General features: G+C 49.5%; 2 protein-coding genes across 2 annotated transcripts; one reads left to right on the forward strand and one right to left on the reverse strand.

Annotated features, from left to right (window-relative positions):
* Window positions 1-212: 212 nt before the first annotated feature.
* Window positions 213-725, reverse strand: LOC109774516 (uncharacterized). Its single transcript, XM_020333250.1, has one exon. It carries the CDS (start codon window positions 723-725, stop codon window positions 213-215), a length of 513 nt encoding a protein of 170 aa, XP_020188839.1.
* A 7,932-nt stretch (window positions 726-8,657) lies between these two features.
* LOC109774526 (1-aminocyclopropane-1-carboxylate synthase 5) lies at window positions 8,658-10,550 on the forward strand. The gene is made up of 3 exons (XM_020333260.4): window positions 8,658-9,102; window positions 9,205-9,365; window positions 9,446-10,550. Exons 1-3 carry the CDS (start codon window positions 8,782-8,784, stop codon window positions 10,329-10,331), a joined length of 1,368 nt encoding a protein of 455 aa, XP_020188849.1. The 5' UTR covers window positions 8,658-8,781; the 3' UTR covers window positions 10,332-10,550.
* Window positions 10,551-12,042: the final 1,492 nt, after the last annotated feature.

A 12,042-nucleotide genomic window follows, 5' to 3' on the forward strand; every position in this document is an offset into this window, starting at 1 on the left:
AATGACAACTCATGTCTATGGCTAGGAAACTTAACCATCTTTGATTCAACGAGCTAGTCAAGTAGAGGCATACTAGTGACACTCTGTTTGTCTATGTATTCACACATGTACTAAGTTTCCGGTTAATACAATTCTAGCATGAATAATAAACATTTATCATGAAATAAGGAAATAAATAATAACTTTATTATTGCCTCTAGGGCATATTTCCTTCAATCCAACGACAGAAACGCGTCTTCCCACCGAGGATAATTGTCGTAAAAGGTCGACGCAGATCCCAGTTCACACTGCGCTACCGCCAGTGCCTTCCGCTCACGCCTGTCCGCCCGATCCACGGCTCGCTGCGCCCAGAACTCGTTCTTGGCGGCGACATCCTCTGGGAAGCGCTTGCGCCACGCTGTCATGGCGTGCTCATCCGCCTCGGCGATGAGGAGGCGGCGCCCCAGTCTACGATGGATGCAGCGGTCCTCCGCGGTGATTAGTCGCGGCGAAGGCGTGAGGTCCTGCGCCTGCTGGCGCGTCCGCGCGTCTGAGAAATTCATCTGCGCCCGTGGCCTCCTGAGGCACCACGACGCCGCTTCATACGCGCGGGCGGCGTCGTGGGCGGTCTCGAACGTCCCGAGACCGAGGCGTGTATCACCGGAGCGGATCTCCGCGTAATACACCCCGGAGGGGCTGGCGCGGACGTGGCGGTAGCCGGAGGTGCTCCGGGCGCGCGACAGCATGGCGGCGGTGGGGGAGAAGGCGCTAGAGGTGACGGCGGGGCGCTAGAGGCGAGGAAGAATGGCCGACGACGGCGGGGCACCGACGGAGGCAAGGAAGAAGGAAGAGAGAGGCGATGACGGCGGTTGGCTCGCGCGAGTTTTTATGGAGCGCGCCAAAACTGCTGCGTGCGTTGCTGCTTTTTCGCGTGCACGCGCATTTTTTTATCGTGCCTGCTGGATCGCGCCAACCCGGCTCGCGCGCGCAAAAATGTCGTTTTTCTAGCGCGCACCATATCTAGCGCGGCTGTTGGAGATGCTCTTAGATGTGTTGAGTTGTCTCGAATATTTGTATATGCGGGGTTACGTGAATTTGGATTTGTAATCGGTGTGGATAGAATATCACTCATATTACATTCAGACCTAGGCCTATCATATAATGAGAGGGCACCACACATTGCGATGATTGATCACTTGATAGCAAAATGTATGCGGGGGAGCCTGCGTCATGTGTCGGCACGAGGTGGACCGGTGTTATAGTATCTTGGGATGAGTGCATGTAGACATTGCCCCAGGGATGTAGCCTGAATTGGTGAACCTCGTTAACATATATCGTGCCTCGATGTCGTCTATGATTTTGCATGGCTTATTTAGTCTAACAAGTGATATCACGAGCAAGGTTTCGAGAAGGCTATGCAAAAGAATATCTGGAGGTATGAGGTTCATGCTCGACGGGTGCCGAGAAATGTCTGATGGGCGCAAGATGGAGCATGATGGTGATCGGGAATGCGGACGGTGGATTTGACACCCCGGGCAGGAGGCCTGGACCATTCAATGGGCTTTGGATGGTAAGGATCGGCTAGTCGTGACGATGAGACCAGCGTAGTGATTGTTGAAGACGCTGTGACCAGACATGTTGAGGGACTACCGAATAGATTGGAGTGTGAGATCATCGGGACGATGCGCTCAATGGTGTACAAAGGTGACGACGCGAACGGATTGTTTCAGCAACACGGTGGCCAGGGTACGACTCTAGGCTTGTGCATGGATGATGCGTGAGGTAGCGACTGTTACAGCAAGGTCAGCGCGCGGTGAGTACGTGTGACGGGGCAGATTGCTGGCGAGAACCAACTTGAACTGAAGTAACGATTGTTTGTGGGTCCATGCAAACGTGCAACTATACATAGCCATCCCTCGGGCTAGGTCGGGCTTTGGGCCGGGCCTAGCCAAGCCCGACGCAGAAAACCCATGCCCGGGCCCGGCCCGGCCGTCGGGCCTAGAAAATCAGGCCAAAGCCCGGCCCGCACGTGTAAAAGCTCGCCGGGCCTTGGGCCTCGGGCCGGGCCCCTTCAGTAAATCTCAAAAATGGCAGGCCCAGCTTGGCCTTCGTGCTCAAAATCTAGGCCCGAGCCCGAGCCGGGCCGGGTCGGACCCGGCTGCCCATGGCCAGGTATACGTGCAACCATTTGTGGCTATATTGTCTCGTTTAGACTTTTCCAAATGTCGCCCACTTCCTGTTGCTGCCTGTGCCAAGGCCGTACGTGATGGGGATCTTGCTGACGTACATTAATTAGACATAAATCTTATATCCCTTGTTTGCATGTTCTAGCTTTTCAACAATCAACGCGCAAATCTAAAATTATGTCACTTGGCCAAAACCATTGAAAGAAGTTCCGTGGGTTTCCGTTTCTTCCGCATGGCTGATTCGGAAAACAGGAAACCACCGTGTTTCTCCTTTGTCCATCGACCGTGGTTTGACTCCATTAGATCATCTACAGCCGTGATTACCAAGTCCGTCGCTTTATATGTTGGCAGACGTGTCCGGACACATCCACAGGCAGTGGCAGGTTAGATCTTAACTTTTCGTCTGCACATTCGTGTATCTCATATTCGACACTCTATATTCATACTATACATGCAACATGAACTAGACTACGTAGACCAAACAACGGACATAGCAATCCGCAGCAAACGGACACAAAAAAGGGCAGCAAATGGATACATCATCCAAAAGATCACCACAATTCGTCGCCGGACAGGTTCTAAACTTAAACAACTAAAAAATGATAATAGTAAACGGAGGAGGAGCGTCTTCACCACTTCCTCGCCGGCACTTTGCCCTTTCGGTCGCCGGCGCAGCTGTAGGTGTCTGTGGCAGGTGGTGGATCCTTCTAGTCGTCGGAGTCGGAGCCGTGATGATCGTCGTCGTCCAAGGAGGAATTGGAGATGACGATGAGCCCTCCGCCGGACAGCCCGGTCCTGCTGCCACTTGAGCTTCGCCATCCGAACCGCCTCTGCCGCCTCGCGCTCCAACTACTCAATGGCTAGCCGGAGCGCCTTGGTGTTCTTCCTCCGGGGCCGGCGAGCGTCCATCTCCGCCGTCATAAGTGAACGGTGGTAGACCCAAGCGAGGAGCCGTCGTCCTCGCCGGGCTCCACCGACAACCCGCGACGGCGGCGAACGGATTGCTTTGTTGCGTCCCTCTCCCATGCCCGCTACCTCTAGCGGCGGACGACGCGCACCTCCAATTCCGGCGTGCTCGTCCGCGGTGGAGTGGGCACTAGCACCCGCTGCAGCCCTTGCGGGGCAGCGCCTAGCGGGGAAGGTGGACGATGGAGGGGCGGCGTGGACTGCGCAACTCTCACGAAGCTGCGCGTGGGCTAGGAGGGGCCAGCTCCGGCGTCCATGCTGCACCGGTGGGGGCGGCGAGGGGGCAGATCCGAAACTGCCCCCATGTCCACCTTTGACCTCTCCAGGGCAATGCGGAGGGCCAGCTCCGCGTCGTCATCGAGATCGGAGTCGGAGCGTTTGCCGGTGCTCGACATGCTCGCTGGAGTCATCGGATTGGATCGAATGAGGGGAGAAATCAAAGGAGGGGAGAAGAACAGATGGAGCGACAATGGAGAGTGAAGTGAGCTAGGGTTCCGGATATAGGGTTTTGTGGGGACGGAGTGGGGTCAGTAGTGGCCGGGCTGATGTGGCGTACACGTTCCCAAACGCCTGGGCCGCCCCATATTGTCCTATATTTGGGTTGGATATTACGGGTGCTGGACAGGCTGTGCGTTTGAGCCCAGTTTAATGTGCTTGGGTGGGCTGATTTTTTTTACTGGTCAGTGACTAGACAGCCCGTTTATGCGATTCAAACCGGTTCGAGGCGGCCCGGCCGTAGATGCTCTTAATACCGTTACGGCTTTAATCAACATTGTTTCAGAAAGTAGTCCAACATAGGAGTGCTATATTTCCGACCGAAAAACACTGCTTCACGATTCAAATACTAGCGTGTCCTTAAGCTTCCACGCACGTGAAGTGGTGCTAAAAATGAGATCGAAGGAGTACTTGTCTCAGCGAAAGCAACGCACCGAAGTGCGCGTTTTCAAACTCCGGTAGGCAGCCACACACACCGCATTTGTTGTACACCAGGGCGTCGAATCGTACCGCAAAGTGCCGATATGATCCGTCCAACAACCCGGCTAGGCATGACGATATTCATACTCATTCCGTGGATCATGAGGCGCGTAATCAAATGGCCTCTCAAACTCCGTAAGCACTGAGCCGCAGCCGGGGACGTTGTTTATGGGGGGCGTTGAGAATTGAGGCGGGCAACAGCCTTGAACCTCCGCGAACAGCTATCAGCATGGGCGGGTTTGGACAAAGTCGCCCCCTCGTCACACCCCTAATTTGAAACTAGTTATAATCGCTGGCGTTTAGGGGTCAATCTCGTCACTGACCTCCTGCTTAGTACTCCCTCAGTTTCAAAATAGATGACCCAATTTTGTATTAAGTTAGTACAAAGTTTGGTCATCTATTTTGAAACGGAGGAAGCAGTTGTTTAACGGCCCGCGCGCCGGAAGTCCGGGATGGCCGACCTGCTATGCTATGCTATCACCGCGACAAAATCTGTCTGTGGAGCATCCCGGGCTGCGAAAGCGCCGGCAAATATTCCCGTGAATGTTTCGTTGGGGGCGAGCCAACCGGCACGTCGGAGACTGATTAAACACCGGGTTAATTTAGGAGACAGAAGGAGCGCGCCTGTAGCACACCCGATCGACGGCGAGCCTGCGCCGCAGCCCGCCAGCTCAGGCCCCTTTCCGGTTTCCATCAGGCATCACCACTGAAGCTGCTTTTGCATTGCAGGCGGGCGGGCGGACGAACAGCTGTACGGTGCAGAGCAGTGAGGGATCCGCTCTCACACTGTACTACATATATGCTCTTGCATTCCGACGCTCGTTTGGGTGAACCAGTTAGATCCACTCTATCAGAGTTGTCGTCTTGACAGGGATCTCCATAATTTATATAGCGCCCTCCATATATCACCTCTCACTAGCCAATAGCCAAATATATGACGTCTGACGTCTCATATGCCATCTGGAGTGTAACACGTGGAATGGTGCAGAGGTTGAAAAAAAAAAGGATATCTCATTGATATTGAGTCACACGATTACGGATGCGGCAAATATCGCAATTATGTGTTTGTGTGTTGCCTCGGAATATGCGATACCAAGGTTATCAATATGATGACTCTGCTCGAGTTGCTCTTGTACACCATGCTGGTGACTGCTACAGCTGCATTCAAGTGGGACAAGGGATGCGGAGTCCACTTGTGTGCTACCCTCATGGTCTACTTTTCTTGTAAAATTTAGGTGCTTGAAAAAAAATAGTTTCAGCCGATCTGCTTGAGGTGACTTCTTCCACTTTTGGACGTCTCTTTTTTCTTCATCGTTCCCGCTTGTGATCCACCCAGCCGATGCCGGACGAAATGACTATTGTCGCCACTCACGACCGACTGTAGCCACTCATGGTCATCCCTCTATGCCTCACCTTCCCTAGTGCCGGCGACCGCCCTATACCCCACACCCAAACCCGTAAAGCCTCGGACTTGCCGCGGCATCCCTTTCTCGGCCCTGGGCTTCGTTTCTCTTAGGCTATATCATATATCGACGGCAGCGGTTTAGAATTTCAAGCAACTGATGGAAAACCATGTTTCCATATGTTCGACAACTATGAAAACTTTTAAATTTTAGTAATTTAACTTTTTGGGAAAGTGTGAAATCCAGAAAGTTTTGAGCACCCTAGGAGTTTGAATCTTAAAAAATCTTAAATCCCGTGGTTCTGTTTTTTCTTGAATTTTAGGTTTATACCCCCCCCCCCCCCCCCCCACACACACACAAAGGCAAATCTGACCGGGACCGGCTGCACCTTGTCAAAATCTAGTCATCGAGGAACTTACTCGGTGACTGATACAACAAGCTCGGCTGGACTAATGCCCCACTCTCTTGCCTATACTAGATTATTGCAGTCCTAACTTTTGTACTTCTATTGGAAAAATGTACGTTTTGTAACAAAAAGAGCAATGTTGCATCCGCGGATGACTTTTATGGAGTTGGGTATACAAGTTGATCGTCTACTCCCTCCGTTTATTTTTACTCCACATATAAAATTTGTTTGAAGTCAAACTACACAAAGTTTGACTAAATTTATATCAAAAAATATGAGCATCTATACTAAGGCTTTGTTCGGAATCCCTCCTCACCGCTCCGACTTCGTGGAGTCGTGGAGCTCAGTTTTAGCAGCTCCGTGAAAATGAGCTAGCACCTGGTCCGCTCCGGAGCGGAGTGGAGGGAGCGGAGAGGAGCCGAACGCGGCCTAAAACTATCCGTCATTGCCCCTCCTTCGCCGGAGCCGGGCACAACTTGTAGAAGAATTTTGTTCATGTAATTAAACGTACAAAAGACTCCTCGAGTAAAGGCTTCCACATCGGGTTCACCAAAATGAGAATCCCAAATCGCATGAGCAATAGGTCTTACGCGTAAAGGATTATGTATCCATGATCCAAAATTTCCTTCCCAAGCTACATGAAACAAATTTCTGGAGGTTCATAGAAAGATTATTGCTAACCGTCCAAAGTAGGGCTAAGAAAATCTCGAGACTCGTGAGCCGCTCAAGTCGATTTGAATTTTCGCTCGACTAGAGATCAACTCAGAAAGAAATGAGTTGACTATGAGCACTTTATATAGCTCGGTCGAGAAATGAGCTGATCTTGAGCCAACACTGGCTTGCTCGATTTGAGCTCAATTTTAGCTCGATATCATATAATTATATTAAGTAATTTTTATACATATTAAAAGGAAATAGGATAGTTTATTGCCATATATGTTGCATATGATTTTTTCTCCATTTTACCTACTTGCAAACATGGAAGCTTGACTAAGTGCAAAGAAAATTTAGCCTCGATATGTTTCATGGTAAGTCATGTGTAAATATCATATTCTTTCTTTTCAAAGTTTGAGGGCAGACACACCTTCATTTTCTTCTATTTTTAGTTTATCCACGATCTTTTACTATTAAGTACTAGTCTTCTTATGATGGTTTCTTACGTTGTGTTGTGGCAATCTTGTTTGAAAAATTTCCTTTGATTAAAAAAAAATATCTTATATAGCTCGAAACTAACTTGAGATCGACTCGAAATCATTTCAAGCTGAGAACGAGTCACTTTTTACAGCTCAACCTTAAGCTTCACTTAGTTTTAGCTTGCTTGAATTTTATTATAAGTTGAGCTGAGTCTAGTCTAACTCGCTCGAGCTCGATTCGTTTGCAGCTCTAGTCCAAAGTGAGTTGCAAAACATCTGATTAAGACGTTCTTTAGTAATATCATCATGACTTTCCAAATCATGTGTGTTAGTAATAGCAAACCAAGTATGACGAGTACCGGGTCCTGAGTTAAGATATCTTGAACCCACTTTAAATATAAACCAGTACTACATTTTTAGCTGCAAAAAATGCAATGGAGATAAAAAATATATTTCCTATACTTAAGATATGTCCTGAGTATAACTTCAAGTTAGTATAAAATTGGGTCATCTATTTTGGAACGGAGAGAGTATATTTTATAAAATATTAACGCAAAACGACTGTGCGCCATCAATAGATGTCGGCTCCAACCTCATCATGAGCATGAGCATGTGGCGGTACAACCGTACAAGCAAATGGACGGCGCGTCCGTACCGCGTATAGTATGTCTTACATTTTGGCACAATATATATATTCTAAATTTCTTGATTAAATAATAATCAACTGATTTGCTGCCAACGTACTATGTTACACTTACACTAGTATGTCTAACAAATGCTGCAATCTTCATATCTTCTACTCCCTCTGTCCCATAGTAAGAAAGTTTAAAAAACGTTTGTATATTACGGAAAGGAAAGAGTACTAGCTACCACTCATGTACGCCTCAAGCACAAAAGAGAAAAAGGAAAACCTGCACGCTGCTACTCCCTCCGTTCTTAAATATTTGTCTTTCTAGATATTTCAGCAAGTGACTACATACGGAGCAAAATAAATGAATCTACATTCTAAAATATGTCTATATACATACGTATTTGTTAGTCCATTTAAAATCTCTGAAAGGACAAATATATAGAAACAGAGGGAGTAGTTTCTAACAGAAGACTGAATGTGAAGGCAGAGAAATATTAGCTATCGTTGTTAAACCTTTCCTTTCTTATCTTTTGTGCTTTATAACGGTACTCCCTATTAACTTTGTGCTAAATTAAGGTCAATTAACATGTCCGGTCACTGCCAGCGGGCACGTCCGTGGGCGTATAGGGACTCATATTAGGCAACCATGGTTGTACATGCTCTAACCATTGGTAAAATGTTACGTCGTGTGAGGTTATAGGAATATCAACCATCAATTATCAAATATATATAACATTAGCCATTAATTGTAAAATAATAATAATAATAATAGCCATTAATTGGCAAAAAATAAACATTAACCATGAATCGTCAAAAAAAATGAATATTTGCCATTTTAAAATTTGGGGCTCTTGTGACAATTGGGTCCTCCCCCGGGGGGCAACTTTGACAACCGAACGATTTCACACTAGTATATATACCGGCATTTCTGCCTATATATAGCCCCAAGACCCACCAGGATCACCACACCCAGCTCTGCCCTGCGAGCGCATTCACATTCTTGAGCTGTGCCGGCTTTGCTTCTTGCCATTGCCTTGCATTGCAAGCTTTCAACCTCGAAAGAGTCCTGTTCCATTGCTTGTCACTCCAAGGCGCAAAGGCCATGGGCGGCATGCTGTTGCCTGCTGCTTCCTCGCCTCCCCTGTCGCGGGTGGCGACCTCCAGCGCCCACGGCGAGGACTCCCCCTACTTCGCCGGGTGGAGAGCCTACGACGACGACCCCTACGACGCCGTCACCAACCCCGGCGGCGTCATCCAGATGGGCCTCGCGGAGAACCAGGTCTCCTTCGACCTCCTGGAGGGGTTCCTGAGGGAGCACCCGGAGGCGGCCGGGTGGGGCGGCGCCCGCCCCGGCTCCGGCGTCGCCAGCTTCCGGGACAACGCCCTCTTCCAGGACTACCACGGCCTCAAAACCTTCCGGAAGGTACGTCGTAGATGCACAAGAGCATGTGTCCTCTGCTTTATCTTGCTTGTCACCGACGGCGTGGACTGATCTTTGTGGCGGTCCGGTGCCCTTTGCTTGCAGGCGATGGCGAGTTTCATGGAGAAGATAAGGGGCGGCAAAGTGAGGTTTGACCCTGACCGCATCGTGCTCACGGCCGGCGCGACGGCGGCCAACGAGCTGCTCACGTTCATCCTCGCCAACCCGGGAGACGCGCTGCTGATCCCTACGCCTTACTACCCGGGGTAAGCAACCAATCAACGCAAGCCACTACTGTTCCATTGCGTGTGCTCGCTCATGTCCTGACATGCATGGCGCCCTGCAGGTTTGATCGGGACTTGCGGTGGAGGACGGGGGTGAACATCGTGCCCGTGCACTGCCACAGCTCCAACGGGTTCCAGGTCACGGTGGCCGCGCTCGAGGCGGCGTACGAGGAGGCCGCGGCGGCGGGGATGAGCGTCCGCGGCGTCCTTCTCACGAACCCGTCCAACCCGCTCGGCACCACGGTGGAGCGGTCGGTGCTGGAGGACGTGCTCGACTTCGTCGTGCGCAAGAACATCCACCTCATCTCCGACGAGATATACTCCGGCTCGGTGTTCGCCGCGCCGGACCTCGTCAGCGTGGCGGAGCTCGTCGAGTCGCGCGGCGACGACGTCGCCGGGCGCGTGCACATCGTGTACAGCCTGTCCAAGGACCTGGGGCTCCCGGGGTTCCGCGTCGGCGTGGTGTACTCGTACAACGACGCGGTGGTCACGGCGGCGCGGCGCATGTCCAGCTTCACGCTCGTGTCGTCGCAGACGCAGAAGACGCTCGCCGCCATGCTCTCCGACGCCGCGTTCGCCCAGGAGTACATCCGCACCAACCGCGAGCGCCTCAGGGTGCGCCACGACCACATGGTGGCCGGGCTGGCCCGCTCCGGCGTGCCGTGCCTGCCCAGCAATGCCGGGCTGTTCGTGTGGATGGACATGCGGCGGCTGCTCGGCGACGGCGGCGAGGCCACGGTCGCCAACGAGCTGAGGCTGTGGGACCTGATGCTGCACGAGGTGAAGCTCAACATCTCGCCGGGGTCGTCGTGCCATTGCTCGGAGCCCGGGTGGTTCAGGGTGTGCTTCGCCAACATGAGCCTGGACACGCTGGACGTTGCACTGGCGAGGATGAGCCGCTTCATGGACAGGTGGAACAAGGCGACAACGCTGCAAGAACATCACTAGACCAGTTCTTCAAAGAAACAAAAAAAGATACATTAGACAAAGTAAAAGTAATTTTTTGTGGCAAATCCATTGCCATTGTGAGGAAGTACGTAATCGATCCTGGTGACACATCAATTTTGTATGGGGATTTTTTTTTCTCTCGAATAGAGAGATGCTATCCCATACTATTATATGTAAGAGTGGTTAATTCTTGGAATAAGTCTTCTTTGCAATCTTAAACTATTGAGTTTGCTAAACTAGTACTCCCTCCGTCCCATAATATAAGAGCGTTTTTTACACTACGCTAGTGTAAAAAACGCTCTTATATTATGGGACGGAGGGAGTAGCTTGGTTCACTTAACCCTTGAAAAATAAATTCTCCTCACTCAACCTCCTAAACCTTTTGTATCCACTCTGATTTGTTTCTAAAATCAGCAAATATGTTCATTCCTTATTAAAAAAATATGAGTGATGCCATACATACGACATCCTTTGTCCGATTTTGGTACGATCCTACCGATCACACCGTCCATGGATAGGCAAAATGCAGCCCCAACCATTTGATTGACTGTGGTATAGAGATCGTAGCACTATATGTCATACATGGAGTAGTTCCCAAAAATATATGAAAATATCACACATACGACAAAACTAGAATGATGCACCCCAAATGTTGTCGCAATAATATCTTTTAAATTAGTTAGATGTTCATCCTTTGATCTCATCAAAATGGGGTTTTGCTATTTATCAAGAAACCGGGAAAATAACTATTTTTAAATGAACAGTAACAAATCATTGGATCCAAACATCTAGACCCACGCAAGTATAAAATCACAACAAATGTTTTATCAAACGGTATGTGGACGAAGAAAACCATTTCTGAGTTGACTCAGCTATAGCTACTCCCTATCAAAATGAAGAATCTCACTTATGGGCTCATGGCATCAATGTGAAATCAAAACAATGTTAACACTAGCATGGCAAAAGAAACAAAAATGCTACGTAGACCGAATCCAACTTACCGGCAGATTTCCTCCTGCCCCAGTGTTTTTTTCCTTGAGAGCATATTTACCCCAAAACACTCATTAAAAAAAAAACCCGACAGTACTGCATATGTCCAAGAAAGGAAAGTTTGTGGGATTCACCCTAGCCAAATACAACTGATTTGAAGACTATTAGAAAAATGCGTTCTAAGTTTCGATACATCGGCAGTCGAGAGACTTGTGGTGTTTGAGATATCTTGCGAGTATGGTGGTCGCTTTGGCTGGACATATGTTGCGTCTGGTGGTTTTGTGTTTCTGCGCTCTTGTGTCGGGCTCATACGATGTTTCATGAGCTTGTGTGTCCGTCTAAACCCCTTCCTCTAGCTCTGGTTCTTGTTTCTTTTGTGTTTGTTTTTGATTTTTGCTTGATTTTCCTTAGTTAACCGTGATGTGTACTGTTTCCGGATTTTGTTTTCCTCATTAACTGGATCAACTCTTGTCTTTTTAATGCAATCGTGAGAACTCCCCGCCCTCTGACGAGGTCCCGTCCGACTTTGTGCGCTATTGTCAGATCCATCTAAGCAAGGACAAAACATTTTGAACTCAAAAGATCAGTGTTCGCCTTCTACATCGGTGCCACCGACTGGCACATCCCTAGCCAAATCCTTATTGTCATCGTCACGACGGCCGTCCTCTCAACAAACCAGCGTAGGGTGGTCGTCAAGGCACTAGCCATCTCCCGAACATTG

Source organism: Aegilops tauschii, chromosome 3 (genome assembly GCF_002575655.3).
Source record: "Aegilops tauschii subsp. strangulata cultivar AL8/78 chromosome 3, Aet v6.0, whole genome shotgun sequence".
Lineage (NCBI taxonomy): Eukaryota > Viridiplantae > Streptophyta > Magnoliopsida > Poales > Poaceae > Aegilops > Aegilops tauschii.